This window comes from Eleginops maclovinus, chromosome 8 (genome assembly GCF_036324505.1).
Source record: "Eleginops maclovinus isolate JMC-PN-2008 ecotype Puerto Natales chromosome 8, JC_Emac_rtc_rv5, whole genome shotgun sequence".
Lineage (NCBI taxonomy): Eukaryota > Metazoa > Chordata > Actinopteri > Perciformes > Eleginopidae > Eleginops > Eleginops maclovinus.
In genome coordinates this window covers 11218628-11242281 of record NC_086356.1, presented here as the reverse complement: position 1 = coordinate 11242281, position 23654 = coordinate 11218628, and the positions used below count along the sequence as shown (strand labels likewise).

At 38.8% G+C, this 23654-nt stretch overlaps 2 protein-coding genes across 4 annotated transcripts in view; both read right to left on the bottom strand.

Moving 5' to 3' along the window:
- Nucleotides 1-12116, bottom strand: part of eng (endoglin) — a 35497-nt gene extending 23381 nt beyond the window's left edge. The window contains exons 1-2 of one of the 3 annotated variants that reach the window (XM_063889154.1): nt 12024-12116; nt 10764-10907 (exon numbers count right to left, since the gene is read on the bottom strand). In XM_063889154.1, coding sequence (XP_063745224.1) covers nt 10764-10821 — 58 coding nt within the window. In that variant the 5' untranslated portion in view covers nt 10822-10907; nt 12024-12116. Of the gene's footprint in view, nt 1-10763; nt 10963-12023 lie in introns of all 3 variants that reach the window. The other 2 variants (XM_063889153.1, XM_063889155.1) reach the window with 2 other exon arrangements.
- A 5193-nt stretch (nt 12117-17309) lies between these two features.
- Nucleotides 17310-23209, bottom strand: ak1 (adenylate kinase 1). The gene is made up of 7 exons (XM_063889400.1): nt 23059-23209; nt 19961-19997; nt 19064-19099; nt 18793-18956; nt 18405-18521; nt 18129-18320; nt 17310-18046 (listed from the first exon to the last, which is right to left on the bottom strand). The coding sequence occupies exons 2-7, from the start codon at nt 19965-19967 to the stop codon at nt 17978-17980; spliced, it is 585 nt and encodes a 194-aa protein (XP_063745470.1). The 5' UTR covers nt 19968-19997; nt 23059-23209; the 3' UTR covers nt 17310-17977.
- Between the last annotated feature and the right edge of the window lie 445 nt (nt 23210-23654).

The following is a 23654-nucleotide window of genomic DNA, read 5'->3' as shown; positions in this document are numbered from 1 at the left end:
ACAATGAAAGTGGGTTGCTATTATGGTCAATTATTAACCACAATATCACTGATTGAAAAGAGCAGCGGATCAGATATGATTTTAATTTGATCAGAGTTGTATCTCATTTTTTTGAATTAGCTGTCACAGACAATATCTTATTGTTGGAAGTGATAAGTCTATTGTTTGTGTCCAATTCAAATCTTATTTGTTCTCCCATTTTCTGTGGAAATGACATTGGGTATTTCTGCCCTTTATTAGTCTTTCATCCCAAAATTAAAAGACACTAGTAAGAGGATTGAGGGGGGGCTGTATCCTGCCTGGAACGATGTCTTCCCTGTTTTTTAGCCTGCTCAGCTTTGGACTGCATCTTTTCTAGCAAATCAAGATGGAGAGCAGTCCACGCTCCCTAGCCATCTCCCTCTACCTCCCTCACTGCATAGGTCAAGGCTGGTTTCCTGTTATTCTGGCCCTCTGTGTTAATGTCTGTTGCTCAATATCCACATCCATAAAGTTATTTCTCTCTTGTTCTGCTGTGACAGAGTCAACGGCCCATGACTGTCGCCCAGGAGGTCTTGGCATAAATCACTCCGACTGCGCAAAAATGTGCACCAGCATATGTGTGTGTGTGTGTGTGTGTGTGTGTGTGTGTCACTGGTCTCTTTTTTACGAGTCACCATAGGATATGAAGAACATTCATTTTGCCCTTTTGACCCCGGAAATGCCAATGGCCTTGCTAAGCGGTTTGCTGGTAAATGAGGTATAGAAGAGCCATTTCATTCCCTGTCCTCTTCATCTACTTATATCAGTGTCGTCCCCCCCCCCCCCCATTTCCCATTTCATGAGAAGACATGTTTATGGATGTTGATGATTTCAATTTAGATGTAAGGTATGAGGGGGAGTAGAAAATATCAGGGAACATACGGGAGGACAGATAATGGACTCAATTCATGAAAAGTGCTTATAATCACATTTATTTGCTTTAATTCTTCAAACTGATTCGATTAAATACATAATGAATATCAATGCTCGAGTAGACTTAAGAAGATTACCGCGTTACCAATGCTATATGGCCGATTTCCAGACTTAATGGGCACTTTTATCTAACTGGAAACATATTAAAGAAAACTGCTTAAATGCTTATAAAATTAAAGAGTGTGCAGCCAAAACAAATGATGGCCAATTTGCGGTTGGTGCAGCAGCTTTTGGGGAAATCAAATTTAGTTGGACTGTGCCAGAACGTTGAATAACTTACAATATAATGCCCTTCTTCCCTCAGCTTTCTCTCGGTTGTCTGCAGTACTCTGGAGCCACAGCTAACGAGGAGAACACAATCTGCCATTTAGTAACTTCACATGTCTAGGGACTATCTGCTTGGTCTTTCCTTACCTCCAGGGCATTCCAGACAAAGATAGGAGACAAGTTCACCAAATCACAGACATCCGCTTTCCATGTGTTCAATCGTGCATAGTACCATTTAGGCTGCTCCACTACTGTGACCATTTTAGGGCATCTCAGTATCAACTTAGAATTAACTTTGTTCTCTTTCAACTGTCTATAAGCTTCATTTGATAAGTTTAGCTCCACATACTGCATTAGCTTCATGTTGTGATACAACGTTAGCATTAGTTATTCTCTATCAGTTTCACCTTTAATCTCTTTATGAGCTACAAATGACAAGTGGTGAATGCATTAAAAACATGTGTGTTTGACACTAAATTACATTATATCATTACATATAGTCTAATAAATATGTTTTCATACTGTGAGGTATTAGCAGACCAAATAAGCATTGTATGGATTAATTTGACATTATGATGATAACAGACCCATCACACCAGAGTTTTGAGTTTTCTCTTACTGTAAGTGGAAAAAATGATGGAAAGCTGTAAGTAAATAACCTAGAGTGGTTGAGAAGGAAGTGGCCACACAAGGCCTTAAGCAAACTCCACCACTCATTTACATAAGCACTGATTCACCATACAAGACAATTTTACACAAACAAATTAGATACATAATTGAGAAGTCACACTGCACGTCCTGAAAATGTCACACTGTGGCACCTGACTGACTGTAACTGTATAAAAAGTGCAAACATAGGCACCTGGTATTGTATCTGAAAGAAGGCGTTATCACTTCTTGTTTTGGACATATTAATGTGTCAGCATGTTATTGGTCAGCAAAAATAAAAATGACCCTTCATTTAAAATGACAGAACCTGGGTTAATAGGGGTTAAAAACCTGCCATCAAGAAGACACTTCCAGGAAAAAAGAAATCTTGAATTACTAACAGATGTTTGCTGTCATTTGAGGAAGTTATATGTTTCACATTTACATTCTTTTTCGAAAAACAGGATACTTAAAAAGGTTGCATTAGGTTAAAAATGTTTGGCAAGGTTTGTTTTTAGTGTAACCGGCCAGTGTTGTTTCTCTTAGCTGGCTTCTTCTGCCAGTAAATTAAAGATCTTTGCCCGTCTGTAACACTGTAGCCTCAGCTGTGAGCATCTGTGCTGTGCCGACATTGCGAGTACTGACAGGCAGTGATGAGGCCTTGAATTATACATTTCTATCACACCTCAACTAAATGTTGATTAAGATTCAAGGGATTGAGTACCTACGGCCCAAATAACAATCTACCTTTTCACTCACCCAGGGTGAGCAAGTAGGCAGATTTGATTACATGCCCTGTCTTTCATGCCTTCCCTCATTATAAGTCACTGTGGAAAAAAACATCATCTACTTGCCAAGAAAAAAGTGGAAGCTACAGTCCATGGCGGGATTCGAAAGAAAGAAGGGGGAGGGCTGGAGGGGAAACCCTGGAAGCAGACGACGTCAACACCAACTGTCTCCCTTGGTCCCTTTGGGATAAAGTAATCTGTTTGCGTCCAGGGTCGGGCGACAAAGTCATGATAGAAAAGGGGGAGGGAGGGGTCAAGAGTCCCATCAGAGTTAGTCAGAGAGGGAAAGGAGAGATTCAAGGCTGGCTAAAGTCTCTCTCAACTCCACAAACACACACACATACACACACACACCTATTGTCCCAGAGTTTCCGCAACTGCAGATGGAGGCCTGACCATCCACAGGAAGGTAAACAAGCCCTTATCAGTGCTCTGCAGGGGCCTGCACTGTCCCCTGGCCTCTCACCCCTGCATACTACACATTACACACTCCATACAACACACAAGCTTCCTGACCATCTCACCTCCCTCCCCCCCAGTTCTGAATTTCTATCCAAAAAAATGTGCTGATTAGTCTAGTCACTTTAATGGCTTAAGGCATTTCTGTGTGTTCCTGTGTGCCAAGTCTTGCGTCCAACGTTTGCTGAAGAGGAACTGAGGATGTGATAGCAGGTCTGGAGACAGCCTGTCTTCACACTAGCTCTGTTTACACCTCTGGGAGCCATTCGTCCGTCGTCTCATCGTTGTCGGCAGCCCGCGGAACAACAAGTCCGACAGTGGCGTATGGAAGGTCTATGGCTCACTTCCTCCCTGGTTCCCTGGCTAACTTTAAGCCCTGGCTGATGCTCATAATTAGCCATTCTATATTATTTGATGCAGATAAATGTAAGCATATCGATTGTGGTTCTTTGTAAGCAAGTAGCAGCTTCAGGCAGGAAAATTGTTTCATCATTTTTTTGTTGATGCTCAAATATACTCTCAGGTGATTTGTTATATTCCACACACCATCAGTTAATGTCTATATACGTCCTTCCCATTCACTTATATGTTGTTTTTTTTCCCCCAGCATACAGTGAAAAAGCACTAGCAAAACACAATTAATCATCCGAGTGTTAATTGGTGGATAGACAGACTCATTTAGAAAGTTTCATGCTAACTGTGTGCACCCAAAGCAGATTGAAGCTTTAGAGATTCATTGCACAGTGGATGCTCCCAATCATTCAAGATTGATGTAGCTTTGCACAACATATGCTTCACGGAGAACCAACAGAGATTAGCTTGCTTTTCTTGACTGATTTTCGCCAGTAAATATTAATGCTTTCCGATACGAGGGTAGCATAGCAATGAAGGCTCTGTTATTTATTGAACATATTTAAAGTGAGTGAAGTCAAAGGAACAATTGAGGACGACAAAAAAAAAAAAAGACTCCTCTAATGTGCAATATACAGGATCAGAGATGCTACCACTTATATAATGGACAGATCTTTTAATATGCCTTCACCGGATTTACTATGATCGGTTGAGAATTTTTATTTTTTTATTTTTCTCTTTATTGAAACACGTAAATTATTGGTCACCAAAGAAACCTATTGGGCTTCTAAGAACATGAAAGCTCTTTGAATTATCTCAAAAGATCTGGGACAGCTTCAAGTTTATGATTTCAATTTCACTATTTAACTAATGTAAGTGTCTGGAATAGGGAGAGCTGTTTGACATATATAAATGTTTTATTCCTGAGGCCTGTGTGAGAAGATTATTAAGTATCCCGAGTTTGACTGTTGGATTTGTTGTAGTTACAGTATATGAGGAGATTAAAATAATCCGTCAGATGTCTCAAGGCTTTTTCCTTGAGCAACATAGTCTGCTTTCTAACGTATCACAGCAATAGGAGCTCAAGAAAAATCCAGTGTTGATCACACAGCCTCATCACATCAAACAAACTGCACTCACACAGTCGGACATCAGAGTGAGATTTCAGCTCTCAAAATACATACTGACCGGTGTAGCACCTGAATTGACAGGAAAACGACCCCCCCAGTACTTAAATCAAGAGTTTCTGTGCCATTATTCAACACTGGATGCACACTGAACACTGACCATTTTTAAAATCAGAGCTTTTTCTTGCAGAAACAAAGTCTGTTCTCTGAAGGTTAATGTACTTATGCAATAAAATTACATGAATATGCTCTAAAATGCCATTTTGGGTTTTGGGGAAAATGTCATTCTCTTAAGGCCTAGAGAAAAGTTCATAGCAAAGGCTTTTCCTTTCAGCAAACACATGACATGAAGCATTTGAGCTGACATTTTAGCAAAGAACATTTTCTTCTGTCAGTGAAAAGATTAAGGGACGGAATCTGCCCAGAATAGTATCCTTGTTAATTAAGTCACTGGTGAATAAAGTTTCAGTGGATTAAAAACACAGTTTGATATAAATCAAACTTTTTTTGTTCTGCCAGGAAGCCCTTCCTACTTTGAGAACCTTTGACCCCTCGAAGTCATAGGTGAGTTAGCTGATTCATCAAGAGTTTTCCCTCCAAATTCTGTCCAGGTACATTTCCTGTGTTTGTGCAGACCCTGGGGTTGACCCTGGGTAGACAGACGTAGAGATTAGAGAACATAATGCAAGGTCTTATCTGCACAGACAGCAGGCATGTTGATAGGAGCATAAGTGGTCGCCATGCTGACGAGGCGTTTATCTTGCCCACTACTAATGAGCCATTCAGCGCTCATGCAACTGCATAATGAAAAGCAGTGGGACACTGGGTGCAGGACATTGTAGTCACACAGCGATCATGTCCAAGAGAAAGAGAAACAGCAAAAAGCTATTATTATCTATAATGATTAAGATCACACATTTAAAATCTTTTTTTTTTTTACTCTTGAGAGCTATTTAGAAGGAGGTATGACTATTTAAGCAGTGCAATTCAAACGTTGTTATTCAGTTAAATACGGTAAAGATCAGACACTATAAGAAGGTAAAAAAGTTGACGGTTTAACACAATTTACAGAAACTAGAGTTCTCTCACAATAGGGAAAGCATGACATATGTTTCTGATGATGGATTGCGAGGAGATAAAAGGGAAGATAACAAAAAGAAACAGATTTATCGTCGAAAAAATTCCAACACTGGAATAAAATGGACCCTTAGCCTCTTCTATCATTGTCACTTAAAACCAAAGAAATGCCATTCATCTGTATTTATTTGTTTAAGCATCCAACAAATATCATTACTTATGAGCCATGCTGCAGATAGAAAGTGTTAGCTGGTGAAAATGATGTGGGAACAAACATCAGAGAGGAACATAGTGTAAGCGAGACTCCCTCACACTGCTTTCTGTTTTCAAACAGAGGAAAAGCGAGGCAGTCAGAAATGGATTGTTATTTGGGAGGGGCATAACATTGGAGGAGATTGAAATCGGTCTGAGGCAGCGACAAGTGGTCGCGTCTCCCTGCCACCCAGTCTGACTGCAGGCAGAGCTGGCTCACGACAGTAAAACAGGGGAAGTGGACTGTTTTGACTCTCAACGCCATTTTTAACATGACGTTTTTTCCTCTTTTTTTTTGGCTCCCACCTTATTCTTCTGCAGCCTGCTTTCCGGGAAACTCTTTATTCTTAAATCAATGACACGCCATTTCTTTTAAATAACAAATGTTTTTCTTTTAAATATATTACTCTTGATCTTTAGTGTTATTACTCAAAGTGTTTAATCTTTGACTGGGTCTCCATATCTCTCAGTCTTTGTCTCGGTCTGGTCCTTTTTTATTATCTGTGTTTGTTAATCCCCTATTTTCTTCATTTTTCCCCACATCTTCCCTCTGAACCACTTATCTGCTATTTGACACTCGCATAAATTTGACCCCCCCCCCCCCCCCCCCCACTCCCCTACTGTCTCCATGAATTATGTTATCTCTGTTTGTCTATCTGTCTGTCTCGCTCCCTTTCCCCCTTTATGAATCATTTTCAGAGGGCCTTCCCTCCTTCTCCCACAGCTCAATAATCACTTTTGTGCTTTTCCTTCAGGCCGTAGAGAGAGACTCTGGGGTAGGCACAAATGCAGCAGGAGGTCTGCTGGTGAGCATGCTTGATGCCTGGCTCCTGCTGGGAAACTTGTTGCAAAAAGGCGATTATTCAACACTACTTCCCCGCCAGGAAACGCCGAGCACATAGTGGATAAAATCCCTAAAAACAAAGACTTCAGTCAGATGCATAGATAATTGTTTATGAGTTGGAATGCCTCAGCCGGCTAAAGTGGTAGAGTTTATTGTATAAGCAATTATGAAGTGGTCTATTAATAAAAAATAACTCCAATTTAATAAGCAACTAGGCAGAAAAAAAGAAAAAGCTCCCAATTTCAAAGTGCGTGCGCAAGGTCCCACAGCTTAGAAATGCCAGATAGGGAAAATACATAAATGCTCAGATTCTAGGATTTCAAGGTTTCAAGGTTTCAAGGTTTTATTGGTCATATGCACAGCATATACAACCTATATGTTGGCAATGAAAATCTTATGTCCCATGCTCCTCCAACAACTCAACATACATGGTGCAAATAAGATAAATAAAATAGTGCAAAAAGAGAGAAGAATATTTACAATAAAAGGATTTAAAAGCCTAATAAAAAGGACAACTTCACACACGAGGATCAGTGTTTATATATAAATAGATATAAAGCAAGGGATAACAAACACTGTTGAGTTGTATTAGGAGAAATGTTGCCATTTTTGTGGCGGTTGAACCATGAATACAAACTAAAAGTCAGTATATCATGGCTTCTGCTGCTCCAGTTTTTACGCTTTTTTTATTTTTCCTCCAGATAAATGTGTGAGAAAAACTAAATCACCCCAGTAACTCTCTAAGGGTGTGTAAAAATGAAATTATAGGTACATTGTGTGTTTTGCCATCGCACCAAATTAAATACATTCGTTAAAATTTGTTCAAAAACAGTTGCAGGGAAATGTTATGAGCTGGTAGCAGTGCACAAACAAACTGAAATATAATAAGATCAACCAAAGAGTAACATCCAACAGTAAATGAAAACAGGCAATATAGTTGGACATCTTTGGACAAAAGCATTTAGCATGTTTTATTAAAAACAAAGGACTCTGACCAAAACAGAGGGAGAATTAATTCAGCTATTGCAAAGGCATCGACGCTTGTATGATCTTGGCACGAAGAAATACCCTAGTTAAATAACTGAGGGGATTTAGACAAATTGTGGCACCACAGGCAGTCAGAGATAAACCCATAGGCTGGACCATGTAAGGCCTTCAAAACAAACAGCAACATTTTAAACACAATTAACCTCACAGGGAGGCAGTGCAGTGAAGCTAAGACCAGCGTGATGTTGTGTGTTTTATTGAAGCCTGACAGAAGTCGGTCCACAGATTATGGATAATCCGCAGACAAGAAAGAGAGGCCTGAAAGATCCCAGTATATAGAGAGTTGTAATAATGAAGGTGTGAGGTGAATGCAAGGTTGGTCTTTTCTGAGTTTAAGAGAGATAGGCAGCGGGTGCCTTTATAAGTAATCAGAGCAGACGAAAACAGGAGGAGTCCCGTCAAAATTAGGGTATCTCTGTAGGAACCATCCAGCAATTTCCATCAACTATAGTTAAATTCAATAATTGTTCCGATTATTCAGGAGATAGTTTATCTGGGTCTGCGGCAGTACTGTTATCTCCATTATTTGGACTCACCCGAGTGATGTTGTTACAATTGCACAACAATAATTTTCCATTAAATAGCCAGTCATCATATTGCATTCGTCTAAAAATAGATAAAATGCATGGCAACAGAACTCAGGCCAGGGGGTTCACTAAGAAAGTATTAAAGTTGGAATTGTCAAGAACTGAAGAGTACATCTAGTGTCAAACATAGACATTATCCTCTGGCTCTACTGGGTCACTTGGCAAGGTTAGCATCTATATAATTACATTTACAGACATAAGTAGTTGGGTTACTGTGAATGCAATAAATGCTGTACAATACAACCAGGCTTCAGACCTTGCAAAATAATTGAAAAAGAATACAAGATATATTCCATATATCCAATCGCCTGAAACTGACCCACAGTGTCTTGGGATTTGTTGCAAGCTGCAGGCTGTTTTTGATTTACTTTTTTTTCCATTTATTACTCCTTCAGAAGGTTTGTGTCTGCTCCCACATTGACTTGCAGCTGTCGTGGATGCTATTACAGAGACCTCAAATCCCAGTAAATATTGCTGTATAGGTGTGGTTTTGTTAAGCATTGCTTTGCCCTGTCTGGGAATTTGATTTGGTATGGAATATACTTTGGGTCTTTGAGTCACACTTGATGTTCATGCTTTATTTGTTCAACAACAGCATACAAATAAGCCAAGTAGACATTGTGAGAGAAAATGACAAATCAATAAGACACTACTGGACTATATAATAAGAAATAAACAATGCCTGAGATATAGGAACTTAAACATGTCATACTAATGTTTTGATTAACGCTTCAACATTCAGCACACAGGGTCAGTGTACCCTTCTGTCTGAGAACAGTGTCACAGCTTCCTCTGGGATTTCTCCGCAAGCTGTTGTAGGCAGAAAAATAAGGGGAGAGATAAAATTGTTGGAAACTCTTTCAAGAGAAAAATAAAATGTTAGGGATTTCGGGACTATTTGTCACAAAGGCAATTAAGGCTGGGCTAAACAGCTCCTCGCAGACTCCATCAGCAGACAGTGAGACTGATCCCCTGCGGTGTAAGCTACACAGGGTCAACTCTACACAGGTCTGCCAGTTGGCCAAAAAATACCTCTGTATCCCTGCCACCAGCACCCCTGCTGAGGGGGTGTTTAGCACCTGTGGCAATACTGTGATTTGTCATACAGTAGGTCAGCTCTGAGGGCAGATTCAGTAAACAGGCTTGCTTTTCTGGCACATAATCTTGACAGTGATATATGCTGCCAGGGCCAATTTGCCTTATTTAAAAAGCAAGTTGGAAATGCCAGTTTATTTTTCTGGTGTATGATTACAGATACGGAGAGTTAATCACTGAAAAGTGAGTGCGGACCACCTCATTTAACTGACAGTTCATGTTTGAATTATATTACATAACATCAGACTGAAGGGAATTGTATAGCTATTAAAAAGCAGCTTATAACAGAGTTTGTGTAGTTTTAACATGCGAAGATTCTTTAGTCAAATCATTTTTCTAACTACTACCAGATTCATACAGATGAAAATACCAGTAAATATAGATTTAAAACTATATATCTACCGTTTTTTGTCTTTTACAAACCAGATCTATAAATTTGGAACATTATATTGAAGATAAATTCAGAAAAATGTAATAATAAATCAAATAGAAATAACTAAACCAGCATTGTTTTATTAATTGAAAGCCAGGTCGCCACTGAAATGCCAGATTGCCGCAGGGAAGTGAAAACCAAACACCCCGAAGCATCTCTGCAGAGCACTGGCGTAAGGCTGGATTATGGCCTGAGGGCACATGGAGGGTTTCACATCCCTATGCCACCTAGTAGGGATTACATGTTTGAATTTGATATGGGCAGCCACAGGCAACCAGTGTTGGTGGTGTTAGAGGGAGGCCAACGGAGGAGGATCACATAGAATCTAAAATCCCCCAACATGTTTGCTTTCTTCTTGTGCCTGTGCGGTCTTACAATAAAACGTTCTTTCTTCACTTAAATCTGAACAAGACAAACAAGTACAGTGATGACTGTGGTTCAATAATTGAAATGAGACTGTTTGGAGTTACATATCCTTTAAATGTAGCTATTGTGTAATACGTTATACTGTAAACTACATGATCTTTTAGTTATTGTAAGGAAAAACCTTCATTCAAGCCCAAACTTCACTACAACTATTTTGCACATGACCACCCTCTACACCACTAACAGCATTGTAAACCATTCTGTCTTCAAACACGATTTCTTTTTCAGAAAACAGTGGTGGATATGTATATTACATTTTAAGTTGATAGAAATAGGCTTTGGAGACTTCCAATCCAGTGGCCTAATGTCTAAGGGTATACAGTTTTCAAAAAGTGTATATGTTAGTATGAAACCCAGTTACACAACCTATACATACTGAAAACACCAAATATGATTTGGTATACTTACCAGAGGCTGCAGCAGAGATGCACAGAAGCAGGGCAAACAGCGCCGCATGACCCTCCATCTCTGTTTAGTTTAAGTTGGAGCTGTTGGTAGAAGCGGAGTCTCTGGGGTGTGAAGATGCTCGAGCAGAGGTTGAAGTGTCCTTGTCTGCAGAGGCAGAGCAGAAGTGACAGTGTCAGCTGTGGAGCAGACAATACCAAGCCTTAAAAAGAAAAAAGGTGGAGAAAAAACAAGCCGGGAATCAATAAGGAAATGTGATGTTTGATAAGGATGTGACATACTGCCAATCTCATACTCAGAGTACAATATTATAAAACAAGTATGGTATGCAAATTTGTATCCTGTTGTTCAAGACTGTTATGAAAAGGATAAAACACACATTATTTGATCCTGTTCAACAATTTGTGTAGTCATAAGTATTGCTGGCTGAACATGAACATTAAAAGTGCAGTTTATCACATCTGATAGGATATTTGATTTATTGCCAGCACCATGGAACCAAATGATTGAGAACACAAAGGGCATTAGTCATTTACACAACCTATTCATCACTGACAGTAAGGGAAATGATGCTCAAATGTCTTGAATTCCTTTAGTGGGATGACAGGATTTTCCTCCTAAAACAATCCCATAATATTTCTGTCCGCCTTCACAATAAGGGTCTAACCCTAAGGGTTATCTGGTGGTCACTAACTTCTGGTCGACCCCGTTTCAGGAAGCAAACCTGCATCGCTTTCTTTAAATAATATCACAATGCCTAGATCAGATAAGGAGGAGACTGCTCTGGTTATATGATTCATATATAGAGAGAAAGGAAGAGCCTGTGTAAACTGTTTATGTAATTCCAGAGAAAAACAGTCACGTTATTTCCCCGCAATAAGGAAGGAAACGGTCTTAAACTATCAACTTAATCACTAAAACTGCACTTAAAAATCAATAAAGTAGGTTTTGTTGGCGAAACAACAAGTAATTGAGTCCACAACTAAATGCATAATAATTAATAAGGCACAACAGAAAAGTAAATATCCATAACAAACGACTATCAGCGTTTTGGGACATAACTCCGTGTTTTCACAACTGTGTTAATTAGCACTTCCAACTGTGTGAGCTCATCATTTCAAAACAGATTTAACGGGGACTGTTCGACGATTCAGGAAAGAGCATGGCTAAGTTACTGCCCGCAAGCTTATCAGGGAAAGAACATAGACTTTATAGACCTCACATCCCTGTGGAAATACGAAAGGTATTAATCACAAAACTTACTCTTTAGGTAGGGTGGCTGTCTTGAATTAAGTATGCTTTATAATCCATGCGCGAGGATGTGGCCGATGTAACGATGTCAGGACTTTCCAAACTTTGTGAGCTGCCGGGGCGGTGCACAATGACTTTTGTAGCCCTCCCATCGGCCTTTTTTTTCTTCCCTTTTCCTGTATGTGCTGCCCTATAGTGCTCCCCCTGACATAGCATTGTCTTATGTGGTCAACACAGCATCTATTAAAAATATGAGTAAATATAACCAATGTTGCAGAAGTGGGAGAAGTGCTGAGGTCTTGTATTTTAATAAGTACCTGAGTGTAGAAAAACTCTGTTTACAAGTCAAAGTCCTGTAATCAAAATTGTACTCAAGTAAAAGTAGAAAAGTATTGGCATCAAAATATACTTAAATTACCATGAGTAAAATGAGTTATCATGCAGATCGTCCCATTTCAAAATAACAATATACATATGTTATTAAAATGAGTGATACATCAAAGCTGGTAAAGTTGGAGCTATTAGAATTACTCTGTATACTGCAAGGTAGCTTGCGAAATTACTTCAGGTGTTACTAAGGTCTTGTTTTAGTGTTGATTATATTTTATATAATTAATCAAAATCTGTAAAGTAACTAAAGGTACTAAAGAAATGCAGTGGCGTAAAAGTACACGATTTTGAATTGTATTGAAGTAGAAGTAAAAAGTACCTCAAAACTGTATTTAAGTACAGTACTTAGTAAATCTACTTAGTTACTTAACATCACCACAAGTTTGTGATTGTATAGCACTGTCTCTTTACTTTGAACTGCTTCAATTATGTTTATTTGCTAGACTTACATTCTTATTGTTCTTTTTCAAGTGTCTGTACTATTCTTATGTAAGTCTACCTTTAACCTTACTTGAATTCAAACTCCAAGTCTCACTGTAAAGTGGAATCTAGCTGCAAGGTTGCATATTACAAACCAAAGTTACAATATTTATAATCCTGTAGATTTCACAAAATACATTCCCATGTGGAAAATTATGTGGATTATTGTCAGAATTTCAAGACAAAGTATGACCACAAATACCTTGGTTTTGCAAGTTATTACTGCTTTTTACTTGCACCTTTATGTAAACTATTTTTGTTGTAGTTGTATTTCTTTATGGCTTCAGTTTTCTTTATGTCACATTATTGGAGGAGCCTGGCAATAAAAATGTTAATAGCAAACAACTACACTGAAGCGGTTGTACAAATGACAGTATGACCTTTAAGTCTTGAATCTTGAAATCTTATGCTACTGTGGAGCCACACATACATCAAGGCATGTTTGTATTCACTTTGACCTCGATAGATATTACTAGTATGTGTTGTAAACTTTACAATCTGCAGAACTAAAAGCATTTTGAGAATTTGATGTATGTATGCATATTTGTATCCGTATTTCATAGCAAATTCTTTTGTTCTTTATTATTAGCTAATATGTTTATTCTGTCTTTAAACTTTAAAAAAGGGTAAAGCCATAGGCTTCTCTTAAAGGAACATAATGTACCTAACAGTATATCACAGTAGGCTACTAAAAAAAAAAAAATGTGGAACAAAGCGTAGACACAACATCCTTTCTGTACTGAACAGACTCAGAGGAGACATCGTTCCGTTGTACTAACTCTCAACACAAAGTATTTTGGCAAAACAGAGCAGTGTGCTACAAAAGCATTTAGAATAATAACAAAAACACAATTTCTCAAACAGCCACTCTGTTAATTTGTCTCTTTTTGCTCGAAGAGTGTGATATTTGGTGTACTTTTTAACAAAACTGGAACACAGCAGGAGAGCAGAAGCTCTGTCTCTATCCTCATCCATTCTCTCTTCCATTCTGTAGAAAAGCCAGTCAAGCTATTTTCAGTTCAATGTGCTCCTAATCCGGATATTTGAAGAAAAGAAAGTCGAAAGGACTGTTTGAAGTGAAGCGCATCTCCTTTTAAGATACATTAAAAAGGATTTATCTGCCTGAACAGTTTTTAATTGTGCTTAATATGAACTTGAACTGTAGACTCTTAACAAGACTCATTTATTTATGATTGCAGATCAAAAGCAATTGATGTATTAATTGACATGTTAGTGTTCTAAAATCCAATAGTAGTGTATAGACAACAGTTATACATAGAGCCCTGTTTTCTGAGACTAGTTGATATTGTGCCCATTGACTCTGTGAACCTGCCTTAACCCCATTCCTTCAGGCAGCACAAACAAAGGAATGACATGGTTGACTACAATTTGACTCTGTGTAACGTAAATAATTGCAATCCTCCAGCAGTCAACATGACTTGGATTTAGTTTCTGAGACATATGTCACAGTTGGCTTTCATTTAAAGTACTTCATCAAATCTGAGGCTGGCCCAAAGACACTTGTGCAGTAGCACTCTCCTTCAATGGCTTTCCTTTTTATTAGAGCCTGCCCCCTACTCCCCACCCCCGCCCATGAGTAGTGTTTCAATAACAGGAAACAATCGGCCATCGTCTTTCATCACAGGTTGACGTTGGTTCCCGCACGGTGCCACTGGGTCTCTGCGGTGCCAGCCCTCAGCAGTCTATAGCAGAGGAGAGAGGGGATAAAGTGTCTGCGCCAGCTTACTTGTTTCCTTATCGTTCTCCAAGGGGGGATCTGACGCATTCACTTGTAGTGGTAATATCCAAGCGTGATACTAGATGAACTAAGGCCTGTCAGCCTTAAACAGTCACTCAATGTACATCTACATATCATAGGGCTGCTACTTGAATGGGCATTCATTTTAGAAGCTTCCCATTTGTAAAATAATTTCTCAATTATTAATGGAACTTGCATTCAACAAAGTGCAGTTAGGATTCAGTAATCAGTGAGTGGTTAATTTTACATTAGAGCAACAACGCTGCATGTAATTGTCTGTGACAGTCGAAAAAAGGATTATTTCTCAGCTAGCTGAGCATATTTAAATCTGTGAATGTCCCCATATCACCCTTTATTGGAAAACTCACTAGTGATGATTCCCACTCGTTACAACTCCATCAAGTTATTTCTGGCCTAGCTTTTATCTGACAACAGAAACAAAAGTATCATGAATGTATAATGAATACATAATCTATGTGACAAGCCACGTGCCATATTACATTTTCCATCTGATTAGTTTTGTTATTAGCAACCTAATTGAAAAGTGACCATTTTTTTCTAAGTACCAAACCTGTAAGTGATATTCACGGCTGATTTCACCTTGATTTCCTTGAAACTATGTCTGTGTTTTTATATAATTGTGCATCTCATTGTCAACTATATATATAATTAAAATAGGGATAATATTATTGTATAATCATCATTTCATACACAAGAAATCTGCGGAGGCTGCTTTCTGTTTTTATGGCTCCCATTGGATCTTAGAACAGCAAACACCAATGGAGTTTTTAAAAGTAAATTGAAGACCTATCTTTTTCATTAGGCTTTTAGTTTGGGGAAATTTTAGTTTTATTACTGTTCATGTTTTATTGTTTTATGGATCTGTATAACTCTTTCTGTTTGTTTATGACTTTTTTCTTTATTTTGTATGTCACCATTATGTTGTATCTGTAAAGCACTTCAAGCTACATCTTGCACGAAAGGTGCTATATAATAAAGATGATTAATATTTTATTATCATTGTTTAAATATTGTTTGATTGTATTTTTATTATCATAAATATTGTTCATATGAATATTTGATTGATTGACATTCTTACTAATCACCATCTTTTGTCTTTCTCTCCGCCACACATCCCACAGCCAACTTCTTATTCCACACACCAGCATGAAGTAAACAAGGAAACATTTTACTGCTTCAAAAAAATGTCCAAACACAAACATCCACACACCCACAAACACACACTAAGACACCCACACACACACACACACACACACACACACACACACACACACACACACACACACACACACACACACACACACACACACACACACACACACACACACACACACACACACACACACACACACACACACACACCACATGTACTGGACCCTGCCATATCTACTCTCTACTCATGGATTATATTCATATGATCAGACATATCATCATAGTGGCTAAAATTGTATTTGTTTGTCTGTTTGTTGTAACCTCGTCAACCTTATTATTATATTTGTCCTTCTTTCACTTTTGTCCAGTTTTTTCACCATATATGAAAAATATAAAAACTAGGTTGTGATCCCATATGTGTCCCTTTCTTTCTCTATCTGCTGTACGTGATAAGTAGCACTGCCACCTCCATTTTCCCCCTTTGTTGTATACCTTTATTAGGTAAGAGCAGCATTCCTAGCATTCAGACAGTATCCTCGATGGCTTTATGAAAGTGCTCACAGGCGCCTTTTCTTGATTGACTTTCCGATGGACACATCCTGTCCCCCTTCAGAAGTCGTTTTCCTCTTCCTCATCCCCACAGCGCAGTCATGTTCAGAGCTCTCCTTGGAGGGTAGCCCGGATACCTGCTGCAGTGTTTGCTTGGCCAGCTGGAAGTGTTTGTGTGTGTGTGTGTGTGTGTGTGTGTGTGTGTGTGTGTGTGTGTGTGTGTGTGTGTGTGTGTGTGTGTGTGTGTGTGTGTGTGTGTGTGTGTGTGTGTGTGTGTGTGTGTGTGTGTGTGTGAGGAAGGTGAGAGGTAGAGGAAGACCTTTGGGTCCTCATGGGCTCAAAGGAAAAGTTATGATAACAGTGGTGAACTGCAGCTGAAGCAATGTGTCCTGTATCCTGTTGTGTCTACATTCTCCAGCACCTTGACCATGGAACATGTTTCCTTTTTCCAACATGATGCATTGTCAAAGTCCCTTGTTAATACGTGTGTGTCTATGTGTTTTTCCAGGATTACTTAAAATGTCAGTCTGCATAGTCAACGTGATGTCACCCTTTGGTTTGTGGACTTTTGGCCATTGACAAAGCACATGCTGCTTTATCCTGTATGTAACTCTAAATGGAAACATGATTCAAGAAGTGGTCATTATGCTGTGTCATAAAAGTCTTGGAACTGGTGTTTAAGAATACAATTGTCGGGACAATGTTTACTGAGTTACAAAATCTAGTGAGAATATCAATCATTTTCTCATAGACTACCATACAATCTGACTTATTTTTGCAACCAGTGTCCCCTGCTGGCCAATAGAAAGAATGCAGGTTGAAAGCATTTAAGTACTGGCTTCATTTCGCTTTCCAGGGGTTGCTCCTAAAATTAGATAACCGTGATGTAGATTGCATGTCCTTGGAAATCACATCTCTTAAAAACACAGCCGCAATTTATTCAAATATCATGTTTTTCGTATACTTTAATTTTTTCTTTATTTTTTGTACATATACTTTATAAACACCCATGTTACATGTGTACATCTTAATGAAAAACATATGTCTGTGCTTGAATCACAGTTGTAAATGGATTAATATAAAATAATGTATTAAATATATGTTCTGTAATAAAAGTAATTGAAATGTTCTGTGAGATGCACCACCTATCTGTTAAACTAAATGCAAGTAGACATATATTCACCAGCTTGTCTCCTTTTGTTCAATGGCACAATCATAACCAAGTGTGTTAGGGTTAACACAAGATTGTGTAAAGTGCAGGTTTGCCCCAGAGTGAGCATGGTGCCTCTAAGGTTAGGAGAATGTTGAAAACTCCTGTCACTTGGATACATCCACATACATGTTTAGCACAGAATAGAAGCAAGCCTTTTGTAAAGAATTCTCAGATACTTCTTTGTACAGACTCACTGTTGTTTGAGCTTTGAGCCTCCCATTGCTGAAGGAGGGGTAAAGTTAAGGCATATTTAATCCTTAACGGCCTTCAGTTTGTTTTGTTTTTTGTTACCAAAATGAGTGGGAAAAGTATTTTTTCTGTTCATGTTTTGCCCTTGTGAAATTGAGACCGACAACATAAAGATGAGATAAAACAACAACCAGACCATCTAGTTCTGTTGTTTTACTTCAGCGCATCAATAGCCGTTGAGACTTGTTTGAAGACCTCATCCACTGGCAGCTCAGAGTCAACCTAGTATATATAAAAAATGTTAGATTTTACACAAAATTCAAACCTTATTTTGAATGTTGACTATCAAAGAAGTCATACACACCTTCCTGACAATGCCGCGGCCCTCGTAGAAGGCGATGACGGGCTCAGTTGCTTTGTAGTACAAGTCCAGGCGCTTCTTGATGGTCTCCTCGTTGTCATCAGAGCGGCCGCTGGTCTCACCGCGCTTCATGAGCCTCTTGACCATGGTCTCTCCTTTAGCATCAACGTAGAGCAGCAGGCAGGGTTTGCCAATCTGGGATCAAGTGTAATATACTTGTTAAAGGTGTTATCATTGTTATGCAGAGATGATTTATGAACACCTCGTGCCCTCTCCTACCTTCTTCTCAAACTCCTCGCCCTGCTTCACCTCACGGGGGTAGCCATCGATAAGGTAGCCCTTGGAGACATCAGCCTTGGCGATCATGGCATCCTTAATCATGTCTAAGACTGTGTCCTGAAGGCAGACAGAACACATTATGATCAACCTTCACAATGATATTCATCTGCTAGTTTATTATACTGACAAAATGTTGTCCCCATAAATATCAATGAGGCTAAATGACAAAATCCCTTCTCTGTATAATGCAACACAGTTAAACGGCACCACAAACTACTACCTCCTAAATGATGATATATTATAGATCAAGTTGAATCAACACCACTCTGAATGACTTTAAAACTTAATAAAGATAGAGTTTATAACAGGACTGTCCGTTTTTTCTTACCAGGGGCACAAGCTCTCCCTTCTGCATGATAGCCTGGAGCTGCTTGCCCCTCTCTGAGCCAGAAGCCACCTCAGCACGGAGCAGATCTCCTGATGACAAGTGAGTGTAGCCATACTTTGCAACCACCTTCTCACACTGGGTGCCCTTTCCAGAGCCAGGTCCACCTGAAAAACAAAAACAAAATATATTGGTGTGCCAAGACGGAGCAGCTTCTAAACGTGTTTTGGTGCAAATTAAAACAAAATTACATAAGTCAGTGAACTGTACTCACCCACTACAAAGATGATCTTTGCATCTTTAATTTTGTCTGAAAAGAGAATGTCAAAAAGACCAAATGTCATTTGATATGGCAAACTTTCTTCTAAAACAGTTACATTTCACAAGTAAAATATAGTTGGAACAAACCATCTTGACAATCAGATGTAGAGGAAAGGTCCTCATTGATATCAGAAGTACTCATATTTTCCATTTGTTAGTTGCAGGGCACTGTGTCGCCTGGTCCTCTATCCTGTTTTGACTGTTGCTTTGGTGTAGCTTTGTGCTATTACTCAAACATTGTTGCTATGGCAACTGTTGTTTCCTGACTTGATATTGTTTTTCAGTCAGGTAACTGTTCTCACGGAACTACGTGTTACTAAGTCTAAATAAAAAGTTATGAAAATACCTTAATATTTGACATATGTTTTCAAATGACTGATTGAAAAACATACACTTTTAAATGAATCTAACTGTATAGGGTTAGGATTAGTTACTATATTGTGAATGTGCACTGTGAAACTAAATTATATCTAAATGATCATTGTTTTAGATTTAGTTTTTCTTATTTACATGCAATATCATATACAAATCTTAGGATAGCCTACATACTGTAGTGCAGTTAAGAAAAAGTAACTATTGTATTCTTCAAAATGACCACACGATGGCGGTAGAGTCTAAGAAAACAGGTTTATTTCTGTCTCATCATTTATCCAGTAAGAAGTCTGAGAAACAGCCTGGTGCTATAAACTTTACATAGCAGCATTTAAATCCTTCAAAGGGAGCTTTTAGTTTCTCTGTTTTATTTATTCAGCAATCCATGCTATCAGGCCCTGGGTTATGGTTTATCTTCTATTCTTATTGACACATAATTAATCATCATCAATGAATGTCTTCCATGATTTAATATTACCTGCCATTGTGTTGCGTTAGATGAGTATTTCCTTTAGCTGAAAGAGAGAAAAGGACACAGAAAAAGAATTAAATAAGTTCCCAGCTGAAGTAACTTCCCCAGAAGCATGTTTTTAGTGTTACATAACAGAGTTTTCTTGGAATCAGTTTCGATGTTTTCAGGAAATTCCTTATTTTGTACCACTCAATAATGAAGACCAACACAAGTAACCCACTTCAATTCTATATTTTTAAACTGATCATTTTTCTTTTTAGAAATATATCAAAAGTAGCCTTAAATGCAATAGTAATAATATTGCTGGTAATGTTGTCCACAATCACATATGTAATGTAAATACAATGTAAATTTCCCCGCTGTGGGACAGTAAAGAATTTCTGATTCTGATTCTGATGCATCTATTAAAATGTTTCGAGAATGGGTGAGAACTTGTCAAAGACTTACCAAAGTTGACGCACTTAGTTTATAAATAGAGCAAAACAATACTAAGAAGTGTTTACAGTGTGTCTCTATACTGATAAAATGTTGCTGTCCCTCTACATCTGATTGAGCCAGGAAATGCCTGTTAATTCTGTGTATATATAAGGAAGACAACAGCCATATGCCTTCCTGTTTACACTTCTGGTTTAGATAACTTAAAGGCACACGAAAGAGGAAGGAGTTATTGGTGCTCTGTAAACAGATATCTTCAGCTAGCTGCTTGCGTGTGTCATGTGTCTCTGGTTAAAAATGTGTGTTTGAAAGATCTTGCTTTAAATAACTTTAACATTTGGCTCAACAGTTGCTGACCCTGTCCAAAATAACGAAGACATTTTGCATCTGAAGGGACTCCATAGATCACTGATGATGCATTAAATACAATTATTTGCATGGATTTTAAATTGTTTTCATATCTTCAATACATATACTGATGCTTGGCATTCATTTGGAGTCCGAATACAACCTTAAGCCAAGTATAAATGTGAAGTACACCGATTAGATTTTGTCTATAAATCATCACAGTGTTAGTCAGATTCTAATACAGTTATGCAGATTTGACCCTTACATTTGTCTGTCACTAACATCACACACACAGGCACAGTATGTTCATCGAAACACCTGAGAGGTTGCTGGTGTCAGTTTTGCGAGAGCAGATTTGTGACACAGGAAAAGGTCTGATTTATTAAGTTTCGTGGTAAGATTCAACCTTGGATCTAAGTTTCTAGGCATGGTTACCAGGAGGAAATTAACATACTGTACTGCACATAAAAATAGTATATGAAACATTTTGAGTACATGCAAAGGTCTCTAGACTTATTAAGTATTGGTGTGTAACCTAATTACCTACATATTTATATTCCTACATTGCAAGGCATAAAAGCAAGGGGAGGGACTTTAGATTACATTAACGAAACCTGGATTTGACCTTGTGACACCAATATGGCAGTTTGCTCAATACCCCATTCTTGCAATAAAAAGAAAATGACTATAGGGCCAGATAAAGAAATGTGCTTGTCTAGTATGATATAGTTGATATGAATTGTTTTATTGTACAGCAGCCGGAGGAATATTGTTGTATCATTATACTGTACATGGTTTGTTTTATATCTAGAGCAAAAATGTGTTTCCTGGTTCAATATTAAGAGTACACCAAAATGCTCAGATGCAACACTCCTCAGCCCTGGAGCTGCTGCTCCTCAGGTGTCCGGTTTTATGTAATGGTCATTTAACCCTGTGGTAAATGTCACTTGGAGGCCGGCATCCATGTCAGCACAGAGCCTGTTTGGGAATCCTTCCCTGGCCTATTATGGTGCCATCATCTGGGTCCCCTGCTTTTTGGCATGTCAGAGGTGTTCTGGTTCTAATGCCATGCCCACAACATCCAATCCTGCATGGAATTGTGGCAGCCAAACATCACATGTCTTTGCTGTAGTTTGATTGTGCTAACAAATTTTCAGACAGAGGCGTTATCAGTGCTGGAGTTGGTGTGGCAAGGTGTTTGCACTGGACTTCATAAGGACAAAGCACAATAAATGTTCTGTAGGATTGTTTACATATTGTTTAATATGTAAATATATGACACCATGTAATACCATGCAATAAGCACTAACCTGATATGTGGAGAACATGTGACTTCTGTAATTCTATCCCTCATGTTCAACTGTACCGATACTGGACTCACCACAACCCCCTCCCAAATGTTAGTGACCAGTCCCACCCTCATGTCTTATAGCTGTTTTTTAACATTTAGCCCTGCTAAAAAAAGACTCAGCTGTTAAGGGATAGTGTGTCGACCATTCTTGAAAAGCACATGGGGCTGAAGCTTTCACTGAGGGCCAGTAGAAGCAACAGGAGTGAAAACAAAGTACTGAGCACATGACCTATTAATGCATTCTCTCTGTGCACCACTGGTTACTGAGGCGCTTTGCAAATTAATTGAGCTTACTGTTCCTTTAAGGGAGAACAGGGGATCCTTTGACGTCAGTGCGGTGGGAGATATTTCATGGTGTTTGTGAAAGGATGGATGGAGCAAGATTATTTCTGTGTTAGCTGTGGCTCTTATGGACGTGTTAGTATTCCAAATTGCAAGCTTTGGTTCACTTTAATGTAGGGCAACTACTCACAAGAATCAATAGTACTTAGCCCCTAGTCAATTGTTAATGACCATTACTGGGGCTAGAATCATAGCAGTGGAATTAAAAGGCTACAGCATGCATGATAATGACCTTTAATGGGTGTAGATGGAGGATAATGTTAAAATTGTATTAGAGCAAACCATCTGCAATAGAATGTCTGGGGCAAAGGATAGGCATATTTTGCAGCAAAACAAATATGTCATGCATTGAGTGGCCTCACTGTCAATGACACACAAGAGCACCATGTCTTTGAAGTATACAGAAATGCCTGGTCTTCTGACAACCATTATTTGACAGTGTGACTAACCATGTGTCTCGGAAACCAAATTACCAATGAGTTTACCATTACAGTCTCTCCATCTTATCACACAGCCCTGCCCACTCTGCCTGCACACACTGTTTCTCTTTGATGTCTGCCTCTGACAGCAAGACCCACTCCCTGTCATTTCATGCTTCCTCCATGGAGCCTTTGTCCTCTGTACTGACCTCTCTCTTGCGTTGTGGCTCTAGATCCCAGTGCAATGGGCTGCCTTTCCTGGATCCCCGTGTGTGTGTGTCTGTACAGTTCCTACTGCACGGCAGCCCTCCCTCCCCCTTCCTATGCCTTTTTATAGCTCAGCTGAGCCTGCTGAGCCTGCGTTGCATTCTGGGTAAGAGGGAGGGAGAGAACGGATGATGAGCCGAAGGAGGCATGGGTGAAATTATGGGGATAGGGATATGGAAGGGGGGGTGACAGAACTGGACACTGTGGGTGATTAGAGCTGTCTGTGCAGTATTTGATAACTTAAAATGGTGAGCTTCACTTGTTTTTGTTCTATACTTCTACATTCTTATTATTTTTTATTATTATCATCATTATTATTATCATTCAAGCTCAGCAGTAACGTAGAAACTTTAAATATTTTTTAACATACAGTAAATAATCATACTAATACCGGTGTGTTTTATTATTGATAGAAATAAACCAGGAATTAAAAACACATCTATTATAGTGTTATTAGAAATTGTGCTAAATAAGACGTCAGCAGTTCAGAGCTTGTTTGTTATTTTTGAATGTACGAAATGCGCTTTTTCTTAGCTAT

Excerpts from the sequence above, each read along its gene's own strand:
- ak1 (XM_063889400.1), bottom strand. Across the intron at positions 18,522-18,792 it reads AGGGAGAGCTTGTGCCCCTG|GACACAGTCTTAGACATGAT; the intron begins GTAAGAAAAAAC and ends GTCTGCCTTCAG. Across the intron at positions 18,321-18,404 it reads GCGAGGAGTTTGAGAAGAAG|ATTGGCAAACCCTGCCTGCT; the intron begins GTAGGAGAGGGC and ends ACTTGATCCCAG.